A 22,506-nucleotide genomic window follows, 5' to 3' on the forward strand; every position below is an offset into this window, starting at 1 on the left:
TGAGAGATTGAGAATTTTATAGGGGTAAGATGCCTTGGCCACAGCTATTATTCTGATTTTGGGGAGGAAAGGAGTGGGGTAAAATGATCACTTCCCTTTTCTGTGGAACTAGAAAGTATCTGGAAAGGATTGTTTCATGGTTACGCTGGTGTTTGGGCAGTCTGCCCTGGAAGAAACATGAAAAGCTGTCATATACTCACAGGATATGGCTAGTGAACACATGATCTAAAATACTGAGCACGTACATGGCAAAAGCTCCTTTGTGGGGTTTCTTATTGCCACTTCTCTCCACGTGTCACCTTCACCCTTGTCTTCTGCAAGCCAGCATCCTATGGGGAGACAAATCTCTCCATCAGAAAGAGGGACTACTCTTTCAAGTCTGACTTCCTCCAGGTACCAGCTGGGATCATTCCCAGCATTGTCGTGGCCAATGCGGATTTTATATAGCTGCCCAAGACCTCCGAGATTAATCTGTAATGACAAAAAAAAAAATCCCAGATTTTAATAACAAATTATAATGTTGTCTTTTAGCAATCTTTTTTGTACTGGGCATGCAAGCTAGATGTGCAGCTAACGTAACCTAGAGTAATGGTATTATTTTTAGAAAATGAAGCCTTAATATACAATGAATCCCAGAGCAATCAAGCAAAAGCATATGGAGTAGTCTGCAAGTATAATTTTATTGACTTCAGTACCGTATTATTTAAAGCAACTAAAGGGCTCAAACAATTCCATCTGGTTTTAGGTCTCTTGACAGAATCCAGTTTGTAGTGTTATAATGTAAATCTCTGTTTCCAGACAAATACTTTAACAAGCAGAAGTACCTTCCATCATTGCTGCATGAAATAATATATTTTGCAGTCCATACAGTTACCATCAGCAGAGCCTTAGTAACTATTCCTACCACTTATTAGTCTGCTATGGCCACTTTTCTCTTTGTCTTCTATTTTTACGTACATTGATGTCAGGGTTAACTGTGCTGACACTGACACACTGCAGCAGATTTAAACAATAAAATATGACTATGCCACATTGAATACTGCAGACCTGAAATAAGAGCCACCTTGTTTTGGGCTGCAGAAGTTTTTTGAGCAATGCTGACGGCAGGAACCTAAGCACAATAGCAGGGTTAACCACTTTCATCTTCAGTGATGTGTTTGAAAGCTATTGGGAAAAAAAATCATAGAGAAAAAAAGAACAAAAAATAGTTGCTTCTTTTACCATTATACCATTTTTGTACAATTTAGCATCAAAACAAAAAGCAAGCAAACAAAAAACGGATTGACAAACAATTAATACCGAGATTGCCCCAGTAGTCTGAATCACCAAAAAGAATGAACTAAGATTTGTGTTTGAAGGTCCATTGCCTCTGTTCTGGAAGGTAATATTAATAAGTCTGCCCCAGAGTGAGAGTTTCCCCTTCAACGTTTTTTTGCTAAGGAAGACTACAAGGTAATGCTCCTTTTCTCTGTGGAGCTGGGAAATATCAGAGACACTAGTGACGTATTCCTTTCACTGTTTTGTTGAAATGTTTTCCTAGGCAATGACGCAGGCTGGTGTAAAACACTTCTTCGTCATGAGGACCATCATAGAAGAGAGTCTTGCAGCCCTCACCATTTCCTTGCACCCTTGAGGCAAGCCTGGTACAACTCAGTCTCTTGGGATGGTATCATGAAACATATGCTAGTGGTATAAAGTCTGAATAGAGTCACACATGGCCAAAATAGTAGGTTTTCCTATATTAAAACAGTATGTTAAAGTAAGAGGTGCTAACTGAAGGTATAGTTATAACATTAATGCAATAAAAACATGTACATCAAAAATATGCTGTTAATAATCACAGCAGAACTGCAGTAGCAGATAAAAACCTCTCTGAAACTAACCACAAATGTAGCCAGAACACAGGATAAGTTGCCATAATAACCCTGTCACTCAGCTACAAAGCAGAGACCTCTGCAGTGGGCAAGTGACTGCTAAGGTTGCCTTGCAAATAAATATGACAATACATGAGAACTCTCACCCTTTATGGTGAAAAATAAAGGTGGTGTTCCCCTGAGATCTAGGCACTGGCTGCTATCTGAGGTGCAGAAGTGCTAAAGGGCAAGTTAGTAAATAAAACATTGAAACCTGGTGACCTCATGCCCATGATTAAATTCTGGCGTAACTCCTATTGAAAGAGGAGTGTCACAGCCATCTTTGCATACAGTATTCATTACCATGAGTCTCAGTCAGGACCAGAAAACTGTTGAAGAGCCTCCTTTGTCTTCTGAAGCATCTAATCAGTCATTTGGCTGTGAAGCAAACTGAAACATTATTGATAAAAAAAATCCTACATATCTATAGTGTGTATCACATGAGTTGGCTGAAAAGCGAAGCCATAACTTTCTTAATTATGTTAATTTTATTTATCATATTATGCTAAAGTGCATTTTTTTCAGAAGGAAGTCTAAGATGGGAGATATGTTTCCAGGTGAACCTGCAAAGAGTTTCAACATTGTATCATAGAATCATAGAATAGTTTGGGTTGGAAGGGTCCTTTAAAGGGCGTCTAGTCCATCCCCCCTCCAATGAGCAGGGACATCTTCAACTAGAGCAGGTTGCTCAGAGCCCTGTCCAACCTGACCTTGAATGTTTGCAGGGATGGGGCATCTACCACCTCACTGGGAAACCTGTTCCAGCGTTTCACCACCCTCGTCATAAAACATCTCTTCCTTATATCTAGTCTGAATCTACCCTCTTTTACTTTAAAGCCACTACCCCTTGTCCTGTCGCAATAGGCCCTGCTAAAAAGTCTGTTCCCATCTTTCTTATAAGCCCCTTTAAGTATTGAAAGGCCATAATAAGGTCTCCCTGGACCCTTCTCATCTCCAGGCTGTGTAACCCCAACTCTTTCAGCCTGTCTTCATAGGAGAGGTGCTCCATCCCTCTGATCATTTTTGTGGCCCTCCTCTGGACCCGCTCCAACAGGTCCATCTCTTTCCTGTGCTGAGGACCCCAGAGCTGGATGCAGTACTCCAGGTGGGGTCTCACCAGAGCAGAGCAGAGGGGCAGAATCACCTCCCTTGACCTGCTGGCCACATTGTAGCTGATGTTTGGCAGACCACTGGTACAACTGGAGAGAAGAGCTCACAAAAATAAGCAGAGGTAGGATAGCTGACCAAAAAAGAAAGGATTAAAAAAAAAAAAAAAAAAAGAAGCAATTTGAAAAAGAAGGAGAGGGAAATGATGAAACCCATTCATCACCATATCACCATGCAGGGACTTCCTGTTACTGGATAAGCAGCACAGCAATCCATCAAACCTAACCAAATGGAGTTTCAAAAAAAATCAGTACAGAACAGAAAGCTCTGTCCAGACCATTAGGTTTCTCCAGGAGATGCTCCTAGTTGCAAGCAGCTCAATTAGATTCACTAAAGTGCTGTTTAGCATCTCTAAACATTCCTGCATTTCTGTCATTCTATACTTCCTATCCAGTCCTAACATTTACACTCTAAAAGAGGACACAATATAACAAAATTAAGGAAGTTATGCCCATGTGCTAAGTGGGAATTTGTCAAAAGTGTCAAGTCAAATGTATTTTCTTGCTAGAGACTACAGGGAGGAAGAGTATAAAGCGTCCCTGTCTACTAGACTCACAAATTATGAGTTTTTTGGAATGGTGAGCTGTGCAGGACATATAAGTAATGGCATATTTCTGAGACTGAAAGGTCTCAAAAATAAGTAACAACACAGAACATTGCCAAGCTAATAACATGCTTAATAATACTTCTGTTTCTGACTAATTGTTTATAGGTGTTCTTGGGGGAAAAAAAATCATGTTTATTCTTGGGTGAAAATTACAGCAAAAATGTCAATGGCAGAGAGCAAATCAACTGTATATGATGTTCTGGAAGACATATAATACAATTAAAAATTTAGTTTCAGCTCCTCTTGTAGTTTTGGGCCTTGGAACAATTCGTCTTGCTGTCAGATCAGACATCACATTGGTCTCTCAGTGGTATTGAACACATTACTTTTTTCCAATCGGAATCCTGTCAAATGTATGTCAAATTTTGCTCTTGCAGTGAAATGCAGATGAAAATACTCTCACAGTAGAGCTAACGATATTCTTTTGCCAACATAAACACTGTATCTTGAGGTTGCTCCTTAATTTTTCAGTATTGACTAAATTGCTTTGAACTTCTGCATGACTTGAACAGAACCTGGCATTTATAAATCTACTTTCGCAGACACAACATTCTGTAAAAAGTTGTAAAGTTGACTTTGTTGCCCTCCTAAACAACATGCTTACAAAAACCTTAGTCTAACTGTTCTATATTCTGGCACCACAGCTGCAAAAGTGACATTCCATTTCACATGGAAACGGGGTTTCTGTCAGAACTGCAATAAATGGCCATGCAAAGAAGAAAGGATGGGTCCCAGGACTAAAGCAGCACTCTGGACATCAGACAACTAGATTCTGTTCCTGGATCTGCTTTAGGCTTCCTGAGAAACATTTCATAACTCACAAGCCCTCTTTGCTTCACTTTCTCAACTATACAACAAGGACAACACATGTCTCTCATGGGGACATTGCAAAGCTCTCTTCATAAATTTTGAGATCCTCAGAAGAAGACACAAGTCCAAACTTCTGTATTTTTTTCAAAAATTTTCTGTTGATTTTGGGTTAGTTGCTATTTTTCCATAACTTGGTTCACAGATCAAAAATTATCAATTGTAATTCTGCTAGCTAACTTTGTAAAACTAGTGTTTTTGCTCAAGGATAATGTGATCTCACTTACAGTTACCTAGTTTCTCATATAGTCATGCAATTTTTGTTGCCACTAGTGGAAGTTGTGCAGGCAGAATAAGGGAGGAATAGCAACAAGCTGCTCAACAAATATGTTGTAAATCTATTGAAGAACGTGGTCAATATAACGAAGACATTCCTCCACTACACTATAATTGAATGTTGCAGGTACCCAAACTTCCTAAACAACAAGAACACACAGAGATAGAAGACTGATGTATTTTGAGATAGGTCTGCACTGCCCTCAACAAACTTGCTGGAGTCCGAGCAACCGTACACCTGAGTTAGCACAATAGTCCCTCAAACTGGCCAGTCCTGCTTCTCAAGGCACACTGCTGCTGCTGAGCACTGAACAGCAGTGTCACAGCAAAAACAGCAGCTTGAGGCTAATCTTTGCTGGCCTCTGCAACAGAGCGTTGACAAAATCAGCAGACATCTAATCCTTAACCAAAGCACATGATCAAATCATTGCGAAGGTTCAAATGTCTGTTTACTAAAAAGATTAAAAATTGGTTTGCAAAGTTCCTTTCTCCCTGTAAATGCTTCAGCGTGATAAGGTAGAGTTTGGATGTGGATGGAAATTGAGAGTCATAAAATTTAAGAGAAAACAGTTTGGGGGTATGAAACTGCCTTTCTGATGTGGGTTACATCTGCCATGTATAGAACATAAGACCTAAGCTCCTGCAGAGGTAACAAACAAGGGCATGGAAACACAGATATCTCATTGAGGTAAAGGAATCTACATATCACAAACATCGGATATACTGAACTTCTTAGGGATTGCCTATTAGAGAGGTCTTCTGACAAATGCCAACCTCACGCTCTTCCCAGCAAAAAGTTCTACAAAACACTTGAATCATCATTTAGAGTTCATTTGTTGGTTGACTGTAAAACTCCTTCTGATGCATCAACCAATTTGCGCCAAATTCTGTGATAAGCTCTAAAAGGGATGGACCTCATACAGACCCTGCTTATGTGAGAGACTGTCAGCACTTATTAACCTTAATAATATCATTGTGACTACAATGATAGTAGGAATTCTATTCTCTTTGTAGTATTTTTCTTCATTGTTACAGGCAATAATATCGACACTGCTTATATTTTATAGTATCAGTACCAATACGTATTATTGATAAAACTGTCCACCACTTTCAAACAGAGGTAGCTTTGCCTCAGCCACACTCATATTCTAAATGTTTGCAAGCAGTTCAACAAGATTAGCCTAATCAATACAACTATATACTTTGCTCATCACTACTATTTATTTTTTTTGTACAAGCATAGGACTAAATTCTCTTCTTACCAAAGTCAATGGGAACATTTTCATTAAACCATGCATTAGAAAACTTGGCCTTACTTTTTGAAATTGAAGCTTAACAAAGCTCATATTTTACAATTTGTTTCTAAGCATAAATTGAAATCCAGGTTTATCAGCAAGAAGTTCTTCCTAAAGAGGATGAAAGGACTAAATTTTAATTCCATTTCTAAAGGAGCTATGCAAATACTCTTTTCAGTCCCTAGCACACCTATGATATTTTGAGTGGAGTCAGTATGACCTATTTTCATGTACTTAAGATGTTTAACTAAGTGAAAAGTGAAGTAAGAGTTCCTTGGCTTAACAAAAGACTGTTCAATGGAAAGATACTTCAGGACATAAAGAATATAGGTAATGACGCCATTTCTCTTTTATATACTGGAATAAGCAAAATAAAGTCACTGTATTCCTGTTGCAGAGAAAGTATCCTGCAATCTCTTTGAAATAAACTCAGGATAGCATGACAGTCATTTGGATAAGTCAACACTTCAGAAGCAGCTACACCAAAATCCCAATGTCTAACACAACCACTAGAGGCTATGCTTGACAGACAGTTATTAATTTCATGTAAGGCCACCTCATTAAAAGAATTTCAGGGAAGTTATGTGCAGCGGCTGGATTTCTCTTTCCAAAAGAAAGAGAAATCATTGACTGCATTAGTTTAACTTCTACGACATCTGCATATAATGGAAAAATCTTTGGACGTAGAAGATATTTTTAAATTATGAGGATGCAGCTGGTAAACATTGCCAAAAATATCATAACTAATGTACCAGTAAAGTACCCAGGGTCCACCCATGGTACTTGCATTTTCCAGATGTCTGAATTCAGCCAATTTGTTAATTGTGGCCAACAAACTTGGCACAGTTACACACTAACTCAAGAACTAGAATATATCACAGGTACTCACACATAAACTTAACAGTCTTATGAAAAAGGTGGATATAGACATGTAAGGAGTAGGATGAAAGGCCACAAAAAAATCAGTGCTATTTTTTCCCACTTCATACTTGCTTTGGTCACAAAAATAAGCTGGGTAAACAAGTACTGCCCATTGCACAGTGACAGTTAAACACTTTATTTTCCAGTCCACTCAAGCTCTTTTCATCCTGTAGCTAGTCCCATATCAATACGCACTTGACCTTCCTACACAGGCTAACAATGTGCTACTATTCACTAAAATGGATGCCAATTATGTGTTGTCAGGTTAATTAGAGAAAGGAAATGTCACATTGTTGTTACCTGCTAAACTAATGGTACTAACAGACAGGTTGTTTTTTCCACCCTGAAGTACAAGAAGTGGGAAAATGTTTTAAGAATAACATTAAAGTTCTGGAAGAACTTTTCTTTCACTGTGGTTAGTTAAATTATGCCGACACCAAGTATTTACAGTATCAGGGTGTCAGTTCTTCAAAGTAAGCACAAAACTCCCATGTTAGGACAATGTAGCCACTTACGTATCTGAGGTTTTTCTGAGTGATCTGCACTTTTCCAAGTTAGACCAGGAGCATTTTACTGGATTTGAAACTTTCCACAGTGCTTTGGTGGGGGAGTTAAAACACTGCCTACGAGAGGATGTTAACTGGAATACAGCCTAGCATTAGCTGTAAGAAAGCTCAACAAACGCCAGGCCATGCAAGAAAACTTAAGCTTTACTTAACCTTCATCACATGAATGCACATCATGATAACAGAATGATGCTGTGGTTGGACAAGTGCACCTTATGCATGAAGAAGTGATGCATGATAAGAAAGATTATGCTGGTGGGCACATAATAGTGCTTCAAAGAGTCTGAAGACACATGAAGATTCATTTAAGAAAAGCTACAGAGCAGTCACCTCTGTTCATAACCTAGGAGTAGGACTAGATCTCTGATTTACCCTCCTTTTGACTGTTGATTCTGTAATACTCTGACAGACTATGAACCAGCCTCTACAATATATGTCTGTCATCTCCTGGAGGATTTACAGCAGTATTTATCACTCAGGCATGAAGCCATCAGCTCTGAAAAAAAAAAATTACATCTAACAGTGTCTTCTGTCAACAATGTAGGTTACTATGAGCACATCAGACTTCGACTTTCTGCATTGCCTTCCTAGGGACTAAAGGATTTTCTTAATGTCTTCCTGACATAAAGAAGGTCAACAGCCTTCTGCCCTGCTGTAGGAAGAATGTTGCCAGCAGATCAAGGGAGGTGATTATTTCCCTCTACTCAGCCCCAATGAGACACATCAAGAGTGCTGTGTACAATTCTGGTCTCCCCAATACGAGAGACATGGACATACTGGAAAAAAATCCAGTGAAAGTCCATGAATATGATTAAGGGACTGGACATCTCTCACATGAGAAAATCTGAGAGAGCTGGGACTGTTCAGTCTGGAGAGGAGAAGGCTCAGGGAAGGATCTTATCAATGTGTATAAATACCTGATGAGAGGGGCTAAAGAAGACAGAGCCAGACTCATCTCAGTGGTATCCAATAACCAGTCAAGAGGCAATGGGCACAAGTTGAAATACCATAAATTCCACTTAAATATATGCAAAAAAAAAATGGGTGGGTGGTCAAATGTTGGAACAGATTACCCAGAGAGGTGGTAGAGTGGGAGATATTCAGAACCTGACTGGACAATGTCCTAAGCAACCTACTCTACCTGGCCCTGCTTTGAGCAAGGGGCTGGACTAGGAAATCTTCAGTGATCCCTTCTAACCTCAACTACTCTGTAATTCTGTAGCACTCAGTGCAATGGCATCACCTTATTGACATAATTATCTCTAGGGTGAGAGCCAGATTCAACATCACTAGCATTAAGAAATCCCTGTAAAGCAGTGAAAATAATTTTTGCAGAAGATAGAACTATTAAAGGGCTGCCAAAGACCTGGCCATATAAAGTAAGGGCCATCAGAAACTTTATCACTTTATCATCTTCTGTTTCAATGCAAGATAAATTGATCTCATCTTGTTTAGCATAAGGCCTGTACAGTATAAAGTATCTGTTCTCTTTATAGAGTTGTACAAAGCCCAAACAAAAAAAAAATATTTTAAAAGAGCAAGAGTGAGAGAATAAGTCACACATTAGTCATATGACTCACTTCTGAAAAGTGCTAAGATACTGAGATGATGGGAAGCATAAGAATGTGAATAGATTAGAAAAGGCTGAGGGGAAGGCAAGGCAAGAGCATGGATTAGTAAAGGCAGAAACTGGATTTGGGCACTTGACATGGGAAGGTGGGGGAGCTCTTAACAGGGAGACCTTTAACAAAGGAAACTAGTGTCACAAAATTTCAGAAACAACCGCCTGAAGCCTACCGGGGGGCTAAACAGACAATGTAACCCCAGAGAGAGAAGTGACTCAAGACAGACAGGGAGGTTTAATATGTATTTATCTTGGATGTGTTGCCATCAAGTAGAAAAAAAAAAAAGAAGTTTTACAGATATATGGCTGAAAGATTAAACCTGAAATTGTGTGCATAAAGTTCTCTCACGAAACTACTTTAAAAGGGAAAAAATATATACATATATATACACTCCATGCTGCAGTACTCCATACTGCAAAATCACTGAACAAGTAGCACCATATTCACTCACTCTCATTTCTTGAAGATGAGATAAATTGTGTTTTTCTCCAAGATTGTTTGTGAGCTCTTTATGATCCTTCTATGTTGTTTTCTTGGAACAAGCTAAATTTTGCTTCATGCACAGCCTGTAGCTGATGGAGATTGTTTCACATACTTCTCCCTTTTATCTCAGTAAGGAATGAGGTTCATGTTGTTATCACATACATTTCGTAGAGAGACGGACAGTTTCAAGTGGAGTTAAAGCCAGCAGTATGACTGTTTTATGCTGCCTTAAGCATATCTGACTAAAGCCTGGGTCTCTCTAAGTTTTATTCAACTGTTTCTGGTCCTAAATGGCTGTTATGGCAAACAGGGAGAGCTGGAAAATAGCAGGACACAAGCTATGCCTAGCTTTTAGGCATTGGCAGTCCCATGGTTAAGAGAGTGGATAGCTACATTAGTGCTTGCGGTCACTTTTGCAATCTTCCCACTTGGGAAGAATTCTCACTGAGCTCATTACAGGCTCTTTTATTTTAACAATGGGAGGAAAAGCATGAAAATGGATTTGTTTCAACCTATTTTTATAACATTTGGGTTTCTCCCCACTGCTTTTCATTTTACTTTAGAGATCTCAGTTTTTACTGATGAAAGAATGAATATGGATCCAGGGTACAAGAATGAAAGACATGCATTCAAAAATGACAGATTCTTACAGTCTGTAAGGCTGATTCTAAAGTAAGGAGTGTCAATTATTAATGCATAGATTATTTAAAATGACTGGTAATTTTATTTAAACAGGACAAATCCAAAATGAAAAACATCACATAAACTTCTAACACCTCCACGTGATGCAATACAGCATAAGCCACACTCAATGAACACAGTTCTTTACAAACAAGGTACATGCAACTGGGAAGAAAAAGGCTGGTTTTAACACTGTAACAATTTCATCACAGGAACACTATTTATTAAGTTTTATGATCAAGTGTCTCTGCAAGTATTAGTAGGAGCCCTGCTTTTCATCTACCTATATTACTTTCTGGCATTTTGCCCTGATAGATTATGGCAGTGTTTAAAGGACTATTTATACAGATAAAGAAACTTTAAATGGTGTAACTGGATATGGCACCAGCTTTACAAGTTAGAGAAATGGACTCATGCAGCAAAATTCACACCGGAGATGCATTCCAGTCTCCAATTCTCCTAAAATATTATGCATACTCCATGTCCCATGTTTGCAAACATAGAAGAGCTATCTTCTTTACAAAGACAGCCACCAACTACAAAATTTAACATAAGGTTAAAGTGAAGATTTTGAAGATTTCTTAGAAAAAAATCCAGCACTCTTAGTAGCTTAATATAGTGTTATTTAAGATAAACTTGACAACGTGTTGAGATCAGTAAGACCAACACTGCCCTAAAGAGATTGCAGAGCTGATAATGAAGCAAACTCACAAAGCAAAGCATGGAAGAATTCTTGTTACGGAGGTGCTAGGTCCTGCCACTCTCACTAAGGCTAGCATACAATATTTTGAAAGCAGATCTACTGAACCAGTCAGTGCTTTTACTGACTTAATTATTACTAGAAGAGCAGAACTTGTACCCAAAGGTGTGGAATTATTCTGTATTGAAGTAATAAAAATTGAGAGATTGTAGCTGGCTCTTAAGGAAGATAATAGGCTTACAGTCTTCTGCTTAGTTGTCTTTGACACAGAAGGGAATATTTGGCATGACCAAACATTAAAAGAATACTTATAAAAAGAATTTCTTTATCAAACAGTGTGTACACTCATAAAAGATAATTCACTATGTTTCAAAGAATGATGATGCAGAATACAGGGCTCTGGAGAATATAATTTACAGTATAATTAAAGCTTCAGTGTCTTGAGCAGCTCAACATACTGACAAAATCAGTAGTTTTGAAATACTGAGAAATACTCAGGGACTGTGATGGCACCAGAGGAAAACGCAGGAAACAGATCACAGTTGTGATGAAAGCTGTAACTTATGGTAGATTGATATCCCTCCATTGGAGGAGGAATGACTCTCAACAGAAAAATTATGCTCTAAACACTGTGCCTGAATAGTAACAGAAGCAGAAAACCATAGCCTAGAAGTAGTTTCTTTGAACACGCAGGAACAATTACAGAGCAGAAAGGGAAATCCACCAAATTTAAATTCCTTTTCTTTCCCATTCCCATATTGTTCATCCCTGACTTTCCCATCTGGTAGGAAAAATTGCTGAGCCACAAGGGCAAATATAGTGCAGTTTACACACAACTATCTTGTGAGAACCTAGAACCCAAGACTCCATTCAGAAACAAGAACTCTCCCCATCACACAACAACTGTAAATTACCTTCAGTGAATTTCATGTGCTACCATCATATGGAAATCTCCGAGGTTACATTCTACCTGTGTTACATTGGAGGTCAACCAGTTTTTAATCTAATTTACACAAATCTTAATCAGAGAAAGCCAAAGTTAATGAAGTTACATCGGCTGTATGCAGCAATGCAAGCAACATCAAAATCAAGTTCTAGCTGAGCAACAAAATCTCAGGAGTATACACAGGAGCACCATTTGATTTACTCAAGTTTTAATAACTTCTTTTATTATTTTTAACATTACTGAATATTCTTCATTTACTTTTAGGTATCCAAGTTACTATGCAGTTAACTACTTTCTATCAGACTACTATTCTTGATTTTTATTAAGATAATACAGCACAGTTTTGTCTCATTCTCTTTTTGTGGGCCACTTCTCTGTAATTTCTTATGATTATACCTGTAACCAAAGGGATTTTGAAATGAGATGGTAGTGTGATTGTTTTTGTGGGACATTATTGTGTTTTATTTTTTCCATTATATTACCCTGAACTCTTGCAGCTCCCTGCATCAGTTAACACTTTCTTAAAAAAAGGGGGTTACCTGGAATTTAAGTAGCCTTCAAATATGCAGCACATTTCTACACAAAGGCTGCAAATCAAGGACCGTTTAGTCAAGATTTTCTCCAATGTACTTAACAAATTAAACTAGTCTAATAAAAAGCAATAGGGGCTATCCAATTTTTCCTGCAAGTCCACAGTTTTTAGCAATACTGTTGCTATTACGCGGTGCTCTTAATGTTGGAAAACTGCAGAGTTACAAAGTACTGAAATATTTGGAGAACACACCTTTCTTTTGGATTAACAAACAACTCAGCTACCTTATTAAATTGAGACATTAAGGGGAAAAAAAACGTGGGAAAATGAAGCAAAATTACTTTATCTGTTCTTTTCTTTCTCTCCCCATTGATCAGCACTGACTGAAAGTTCAGCAAGTGGTTTTGAGAAATAATGGATGGACAGTAATCTGGTCAGCCTTGAAGCTTTGATGGTGTGGTTGGAATTCAGGGAGAAGCCTCCTCAGGAACCTCTGAAGTTTAAAGGTCTCATTACACACAAATTTAAAAGTTTGATTACACAATTAGATTTTGTAAAAGGTTTAAGTTGTACTCCTCAGTCCAGATTCATCACACTTAAACTGCACCAAAGTGCTGTGCCTAGCCTCCAACCCTCTTCCAGGCTTTCAGTGGTATATCACCAAAGAAAAACATCAGGCACAAAGATCTACGTACAGAGTGGAAGACCTAAACCTGGTGTGGATAGCTAGTGTGGATAGCAACAGATCATCAGAGCTCCCAGACCAGGTATCAGGTCTTGCTTTGATGCTGGGAGGATAAAAACGATGCTTTGAGAAACATACTGTTCCTTCCAAAGAGAAAGAAAACAAAAAAATGTTCTTGGTACTTCGGTCAATGAACTGAATAAATGAGTAAGAACTTGCTGTCAGACAGCATTAACCAGCTGAATAAATATCCAAGATGATCATCTAGCCAGAATGATTTGAAAAGGAACACTTACATTTAGTCTTCAGATAAACACTGATTTCACCTTCCTGTATTGATATGAGATAATCTTAAACCAGCATTATCTGCAAACTTTAGCAAGTTACTTTCAACTTAAATAAATGTAAGGGAAACACCACCATTGACTTGCCTCTGCAAGAACTTACATATTTCTACTTCAAACTGGAAAACAAAAATTGAAAAAATCAGCGAAACTTCCTGTCCTGTCTGTCACTGATTCCCCATCATCTGTTTATTATGCATAAATTATTTCAACCTAAATGACATATGGCAGATTTAACAACTGCAACAGGTACAGTCCTGAAGAACTATAGGAACTGGAGGAAATTGTAGGAATTATAGGAACTTGGAGAAGCCCTGGGAAATGTCATGTTTCTGAAGCACCTCTCAGAGGTTTCTCTGAAGAAGAGAGAAATCTCACCATTTACTTGGAGAAGTAGGACATCACTAGTCTAAGTCACCTGAGTTAACCTACTCAGTGTGATTTGACCCTAGTCCCTAGCCATCCCCCCCTTTCCTTCTTACTTTCTCCAAGGAAAGGTTTGCACAACAGTGTGCTTCAGTGGAAATCTGAGGAAACCCATGGAAGAATTTACAGTGGACACTTCCAGAGATGGATAAGTAACACAAGCCATAGCCAGGACTATCTTAGTATATCAACACAAAGAACAGGCAAAGAAAGTTTTTTCTACCTCTGCAAATGACCAACATCTAGTTAAAACTAGCACATCAAGCAGATGCAGTTATGAAGCAGATTCTGAGAGCCATGTCTGCTTGATGCAGTTCTGAATACATTTTCTCATTCAAATCTTACTATCATAAAAGTCAGCCACTCCCTCAGAACTTAATGATCCTTACATACTGCTTTGAGTCCTTTTTATTACCACTATTATCCAGTTTTGAGAAAAGTCATTTTGCATATGCTTTGAATTCTCCAGTGTTTGTATAACAGCCATACTATACCTTAAATGTATCTTCACTATTGGGATTAAACAGCTGGTGTTTCCCAGATCCCAAAATAATAGGACCAGAAGCTTTGTTTTCTCCATAAGCGTAAAGGGATACTGTTGCTGTTGTGCCAGCTGTTTCAAAATCCCCAGTGACTACAGTAATCTTCCAGTCTCCTTCTGTAAAGTAAAAAATAAAACCAAAATGCTTTTATAACTGTTACTGATATGTAGCAAGTTACTTGAAAGATATAAATAAAAACATTGTTTAGCCCAGGGACTGTAACTACTATGCACCTAAAAAGTAATGATGCTGGGAGAGGCAACAGAAGATTGGCTAAATACTACATCATTCAAACTCATCTTAGGCAAGTTGTGCTACTTTAAAGATTTAGGAGGTTTGCAGTGTACTAAAGCTGGAAATACGAACACAGAGCCTAGTGAGATTTCTAGCGATAACCCTGTGGGTCATCATGGAAAAAGCCCAACCTCCAGAATTTGGATTATGACAACACGTATAATCAAGAAATGAAACAGGAAAAAGTATCAAAGCATCCCACTTAAGTAAAATTTCCTCTCATTTTATGTTGATGTGACACATTAACAAGAGCTCTGTCTGCCTGGATGGAGGCGTGACATTGAGATTAACATGAAAAAAAAGATTTTGGAGAAAATTCTGACACTAGACAGGGACTCTTTAGAAAATCATTTTATATAAAGCTTCCCTGATACAAAATGTCATCTCTGCTCCCATACAATGCAGGGACAAGTTATTTAAATATCTAAAAGCAGCTTAATATAAATCTTATTTAAAAAAAGAACAATTCATAATTGGAAAATGCATTTCTACATCTGAAAAGTTGGGATCGCACACTCTCCACCCCTCTTCTGACTGCAGCTTTTACCTGTATGAAACAAGTTCCACTTAGTGACTTAAATTCATTCTGTGCAAGGCAACCAACAAGCGAAATACCAGCCCACAGTCATCTTATAAATAAATGCCACGGTGTACAATGCAGTTTTTTTTAATAGAAAGCTGTCTGGTAATGGCTGCATTAATTAAATCTGTTGTCTGACAGAAGTATTTATCTTGGGCCAGCCCCATTATCCCTCAGTAATTTGCCCCACAAAGACTAAACTGGAGCAGGAAGTTTGATCTCCTGTTTTCCAAATTTTTGAGGTCTACCTGACACCTGCTTTTGGAAGGTGGTAGATTTTTAAATACACATAAATACAAGAGCTCATTTAGTCTGATCAATCAAACCTGGCCAGCAGGTTGAGGGAGGTAATTCTCCCCCCGTACTCCGCTCTGGTGAGATCCCCCCTGGAGTACTGCACCCAGTTCTGGGGACCCCAACACAAGAAAGACATGGCCCTCTTAGAGCAGGTCCAGAGGAGGGCCATGAAAATGATCAGAGGGCTGGAACATCTCTCCTGTGAAGAAAGGTTGTTTTTCAGCCTGGAGAAAAGAAGGTTCCAGGGAGACCTTATTACAGCCTTTCAATATATAAGAGGGCTTATAAGAAAGGCAAAGACTTTTTACCAAGGCCTGTACTGACAGGACAAGGGGAAATGATTTTAAACTGAAAGAGGGTAGATTTACATAGGACATAAGGAAGACATTTTTTACGATAAGGGTGGAAAGACAGTGGAACAGGTTACCCAGAGATGTTGTGGATGTTCTGCCACTGGAAGTGTTCAAGGTTAGGCTGGATGGGGCTTTGAGCAAGCTGATCTAGTGAAAGATGTCCCTGTCCATGGCAGGGGGGTGGACTAGATGATCTTTAAAGATCTCTTCCAACCCAAACCATTCTATGATTCTAGAAAGGAAGTGAACCATCCAATTTCCACTAAAAATTGTCAGACTCCAGCTTGTAAGAAACCCTTTTGTGCCTTTGAATATTTGCATCTTCACAGCTTTCTCTATAGACCCACTTTCTTGAGAAAAGAGCCATAGCACCAGACTACAAAAGGATCAGCATCAATTAGCAGGGTTGGAAAGCCTCTATACACTGAAGGTGGAAACAAAGAGCATAAGGCAGGGGGTCTCTGCCCCATAGAAGAGCTCATTTACCAAAAAAGTCATCCTTTTCTGTTTTCAAACAATATAATATTAATTCCTTAGAGACAAAGTTCCTTTGGGCCATTTGGCTGGAAAATAAGGACAATTCAATTTACAAGTGCTTATGAAGAATGGTGCAGACAAAGGGTAAAATATGATCCACTACTCCTCCTAAGAATTCAAGTGTCATTCAGAAACAAATATTCATTTTAAAGCAGGCAAAATGTATTTTCTTTTGGACTTGTTCATTGTCTGATTTATTGTGCCTCAAGTGTTTTTGGTGGCCTTTTCTATTCCATTATTCTCTCCAAGTCGCTCTTTTGTTAAGCAATGCAGTTTCGAAACAATGCAGCTGGTACTCTTGAGACTATATTCTAGCTAGCTCAACTCCTGCCTCCAAAGGACAAGTGTAGTACCAGTAAACTGTTTTGCACACAAGTACAACTCTCAAGGTAAAAAACGGAATCAAACTTCCCCAAAAACATAATAAAAAAGGGCTTTGGTTTGCACTCCTTTATATTGACTTTGAGGCTTTTTCTTTTTCTGGAAACAGATGGGACTTTATGTTTGAAGGACAATGTGGGTATAGAAGAATCCTAAAATTTCTAATCTCTTTGATGCCAGAAATCCTCATTGCATTCCTGCAAGCTTCCAAATAGAAACTGGAAACTGAAAAGTATTACAAACACATAATTCTCATTCTCTTTGGCATAAAAAACTGGGGTTTGTTCTGATGAGGTAGAATACCAATAGTTCCTTAATGACTGAAGAGGGATACACATTGAGGAGCAAAGAATACAGAAAAATGTGTAATGAGGTGACTTTCATTTAGCATACATGGAGGAAAGGTACAACCTGACACCAAGTACATCCCTGGGGACAACAGAAAGTGGTACCTTACCACAGGTGACTTTCTAGAGAATTTCTCTCTTTTTTTTTTTTTGTTTTCTAGAATATTAAAACCAATGTAATAGACTAGAAAGTTCTACTTCCCAGAAAAAGAATTCTGCTTTACAAAAAAAAAAAAAAATGATATAGATTGAAAATTAGATATTTTAAAAAGCTCGTGGGAAAAAAGTAAGTGAACAAAAATCTCAGATCAACTACTCAACCAGGAATTGGGGGAGTCCCTGTAGGGGTGGGATACACAACTTCAAGTCTCTTTCCTGCTGTTACATATTTCAGCAAGTGCCCCAAACAAGAGGTTACTTGGTGAGTATGTTTTTGGATACTTAACTCTGAGACATTTGCAACAAATCCACCTTGCATTTCCGTGAAACAGATCTGTTTTGACAGAGGGTAAGTTTTGTCAGTGACAAAGCTGACCAGCTCTTCTGGACAGCACAAAGATGTCTCTCTCACGGGGTCAGGGTGGGAGTGCTGTGACCAAAATATTCACTGCAAGACCAAGCCCATCTCCACTGAAGATAAGCCAGTTGGATATATACTTAGTTTACTCCTGCTCTTTGTCATCTTTTGTTAGGCTTATGGGGCAATTTTTATCTGCTGCAACTTTTACCGTATAACCAGACAAGCACAGCTTAAATGACACAGCGTAGAGATCCAGCTGTAGGTGCAGAAAGGACTAAGCAGACTGATTTGAACTATGTAAAGGAGGATCTCTAGGTGCAGGCCTTGTGGAAGCGAGGCGTGCAGAACAGCTAAGGCACAAAGAGTGATGAACAGATAGATAGAAAATTAATGCCTTCTGAAAAAGGCATAAAAAGGAAGAAGGGCAAAGATACTTGTGATTCAAAATAAAACTTATAATAGAGTGGGATTTGAATATAATTTATAAAATAACTAGGCACAAATTTTATCATTAACTATGTGCCATAGGGACACTATTTAAGACAAGGTATTCGGGTCTTTGTGGATATCTTGATTGATATAGTAAATTATGAATAAACATTTTCATACTTTCTCCCAACAGATTCTAAATTATTGTACAACATACAGCATGAAGCACTTCTAACAGCTGAGAAAATCTTATGTGTTATTAAGGAATGTAATTTAATCTGGGCTGGTTACAAGGACAGAAAAGTCAAGCTGAACAAATATGAAATCACAGGTAAAACAGAAAATTAAAAACTAATGGTGAGAACAAAACTATATATAGCCCAGGAGAAAGAATCATCATTTAAAATGTTAACTATAAAAAACTGAAATTAAGATAGATCACCAATAAGTACTAGAAAAATACGAATTTTCAAACAAATAGAGAGAAAATTAACATTATGGAAAGAAAAATGACAGAATGAAAAGAAAGCATAAACAAAGTGATTTATTGTTTAAATTAAAATGTGAAGTTCAGAGTTTATTAAAATGTTCAAATAGTGTGCTGTAATTAATGTTTTAAAATAAATACAAATGGCAACAAATATGTAAAGCAATTAGTTCTGAAACAGAAACAATCTTCATTAAAGACAGAAGACTACAGCAGCATTTACCATGTGCTGCTTCTTGCATTTTCAGCCATTGATTTATTTGAAATTCTGCCAAAAAAAAGCAGTTAATAAAGGATCTATCTTTTAACATTAAAGAAAATGTTTGAAAGAAGAAATGAAAAAGACATTCTGTGATTCTAGCCAATACAAGAAAACTTTCCTTCTCTTCATTCCCTCATTACTTTCTCACTATCACCTATACCCATTATACAATGCAATACAAAGTGTATTCTCTCAGAAATCTAACAAAAGAAGCTGCAAAATGGTTAACTCTGATATTCAAAGTGTAAATTCAGCTGAGATTTCTTCAGAGGAAAAAGTTACAAATTACTGATCTTACTTCCATAAAGTTACAATAAACCTTACCTTGAGGGTACAGCTCAATTTCTGAATGAATTATACCTTGGGACATAAATGGAAGCCACCTAAGAATAAGAAAGAAAGCAAGCAGGTAGGAATCAATTTTTTCTCCACCATATTACCATATAACTGCATGATCCACATCTTATTTTCATATTGAATACGTATAACAGCAAAATACTAAAATATTAGTATTTGATAGATGTTAAAGTAGAAATTATTTGACCCAACAAAGAATTTTATTTGTGCAAACGTAAGAGCTGTGTAAGTGTAAAATACACCTGTGTCAGATTAAGAGACCCATGTGGCATGACTGTACTTATTTGTATAGCTAAACAGAAAAATATGGCACAGGACATTTTTTTCAGTACTATGGATTGAGTGCTAAGTATCATTTGTGTGTATCTATTGCACTATTTCTTAAAATCAAAGTAAGTTCAGTGTTAAAAACAAAGATGGAACCAAATACTGCTCTTCCTTATTTCTCCTACATTGAGGAATTCCTCCTCCTAAATTGAGGACAGAGAGATGAGTCTGAAAAAATACAAATTAAGGCAAACATTGGTTAGGTTTCTTAGTCATGTTACTCTAGGCTATGGATAATTTTGACACTTTTTCATTCAGAACATGGATTACCAACTTCCTCCTGCTTGGTAGAAAAATCAGCTGGTTTTATACAGGCAAAAAAAAAAATCAGCAAGCTTCTGGGCTGTTAGTTTTTATTTACTCAGTCCACTTCCATGGACTCTCCAGGAATGACCTAAACCATTCAGTCTCCTATGAAGCCTGTTGGGAATTCAGTATAAGCTGGGCAGGATGAGTCCAGAGCAGCTTTTGAGGGTTCCTTATTTTCTGTCTTGAAAACATTATCAGGCCAATTCACATAAGAACTAGTCCCTAAGAAATAAATTTTGTCTTACTAGATAACTACTTATTTATATCACTTCTGCTATAACCTGACCACACAGGTATCTTATGCAAAAATGCTAAAAAGTATCAGTCTATAACTAACAAATACTGTATAATTGAAATCCAGTGAGAGCTGTTGGATATTCAGAAACTAATACCATATTTTTAAGTCAGATAAAATGCTGATGTTTCCTTGGCTAAATGAGAAAAAATACAGCATTTTGTTCATGCCCTGGATCATAAAATATCAATACGAAATAAAGCTGTGAGGCTGAAGATTAATAAATTAGAGAGATTTCTGAAGAGCAAAAACTTCCCCCCTCCTTGAATAGAGCACAGTGTTTCAGCTCTACACTTTGGCCAACATGGAAACTACCGCTGACCCTCACCACTGACCTATTTTAACCATTTTTCTGTGACAGTGTTTCCTTGTAGAAAAGTTAGGAATGGAAAAAAAAAAAAAAAAAAAAAAAAAAATCTCTGTTTCTTCTTGACAGTGTCTGTCAGTGAATAATTTTTGCTGATCAACATCTGGTGTTAATTATCACAGAATTAATACAGCAAAATGCCCTGACATGCTCCATTTCTAAGCTGTGTTGCTCTGACATGCATCATCCCTAAGCCGTGTTACCCACTGGAGGACTGCTATGACACAGAGTTGATTTTTCATGATTGAGGTAGGCAGCTGGCCTGATTTCTCTGTAGAACTTCCGTTAGGAAATTTTACCTATATTTTTTTAGAAAGGTAGCAACCGCAGCTAGCGACAACAGCTGGTCTGCATCCAAATCTATTCCAGAGAAATCCTCAATCTTATAGTACTATTTAAAAACATGTTACTGATTGAAGAAAGATCTCAATTTTAGAGAGTTTTATCAAGGTGACAGAGCATCTTTATCCCTGTTTTTGAGGACGTGACACCAAGAGTTATAAGATGACGTTCAAGGTTATGTAACAAATTCATAAAGATACAGACAAAATAACTAGGCATCCTGTGTTTATTAAATATTACTAATTATATATTATTAATTAAACATTATTAATTCTAGTGCCTTGTCACATGGTCACATTGTTTCTCTACATTCCTTCATCTTACTTGAATGATGCACATAGCCATGGGATAGACTGCAAAACTGGAAACTCCAAATGTGGGATTACCATAATATTTTTCCAAATATGCTAACTGCAACATTTATCAATTGACTTTTAAGATGCTCGTTTAATAACTTAGATGGAACAGCCACAAAATAATTCTGACTTTTGGGCATCATGTTTGTCTCTCCGGCAATACAGTTGTTCATAAAGAGAGTGAATGCTACTTCTGGATGGCAAATCTGTTTTCTTCCCCATTTAGAAATACACTTAATTTAGAGCCTTTTTGTGTGCTTTATCTTTCCTTCCTGAATAGGTAAGTCACACTTATACCACTGATCCTTGTATGATAAGGTTGCACTATGCAATCTAGTGACACAGCCACAACATAAGCATTTAACCTTTTCTATGGACCATACAGCATATTAACTCAAGCAATCTGTTCTACAAGAACACATTTTGTGGATTTTATCAAACTGCAAAATAATCCCAAATTGTCTTTCCCTGGAAAATTCATATCTAGTACATTGGTTGACATGATACTGTTAGTGATACATATTTAAGAATATTTAAGAATGTTGCTGTTAAGAATTACCTTTCACAATTGAAAACATACTCCGAGTTGTTCTCAGCTTCTCTGACAATGATTTTATCACAGTACCAATACTGGGACCTGGCATTAGCCTCACAGCGCAACAGCACCTTCTGCAGTTTTCCGAGAGACACAGCTTCCACTTCAAAAGCATTGACCTAGAAGACAAAGACAGCACTCCTCAATTTGCCACCACTAAGTCAGTCTGAAAGTTGAAGTATTTTAAAAGCCTGATTAACTCTCACAATGTACAAAGATTCCCCTTTTTTAATGGCAGCTGGACTGTATTCAAAGTGTTTGGATCTGAAAAGTTAAATGTCTTTTGATTATGTGTCAGAGTAAATGAGAAAACACAACTAAAAGCAGACTGCAGTAATAATCCCAAATAAACTGGGTTTTCAGCCATCATCCAAAACACTGCACGCAACCCTTCGCTATTGTTTCAACACCTCACCATTTACAATTGTTCTTCTCCAAGTAAGAGCGAGTTAAAGTTATTATTTCCTGTGTTGATATTTATTTAAAATACACACT

At 37.6% G+C, this 22,506-nt stretch overlaps 1 protein-coding gene across 1 annotated transcript in view; it reads right to left on the reverse strand.

Annotated features, from left to right (window-relative positions):
* RP1 (RP1 axonemal microtubule associated) overlaps positions 1-22,506 on the reverse strand; it is a gene marked incomplete at both ends in the record, with an annotated part of 184,872 nt that overhangs the window by 104,016 nt on the left and 58,350 nt on the right. The window contains 5 exons of the mRNA XM_082316016.1: positions 246-471; positions 14,529-14,692; positions 19,025-19,069; positions 19,388-19,446; positions 21,976-22,130. Coding sequence (XP_082172142.1) covers positions 246-471; positions 14,529-14,692; positions 19,025-19,069; positions 19,388-19,446; positions 21,976-22,130 — 649 coding nt within the window. The remainder of the gene's footprint in view (positions 1-245; positions 472-14,528; positions 14,693-19,024; positions 19,070-19,387; positions 19,447-21,975; positions 22,131-22,506) is intronic.

The sequence above is a fragment of the Platalea leucorodia genome, assembly GCF_965183815.1.
Source record: "Platalea leucorodia genome assembly, chromosome: 1".
Classification (NCBI taxonomy): Eukaryota; Metazoa; Chordata; class Aves; order Pelecaniformes; family Threskiornithidae; genus Platalea; species Platalea leucorodia.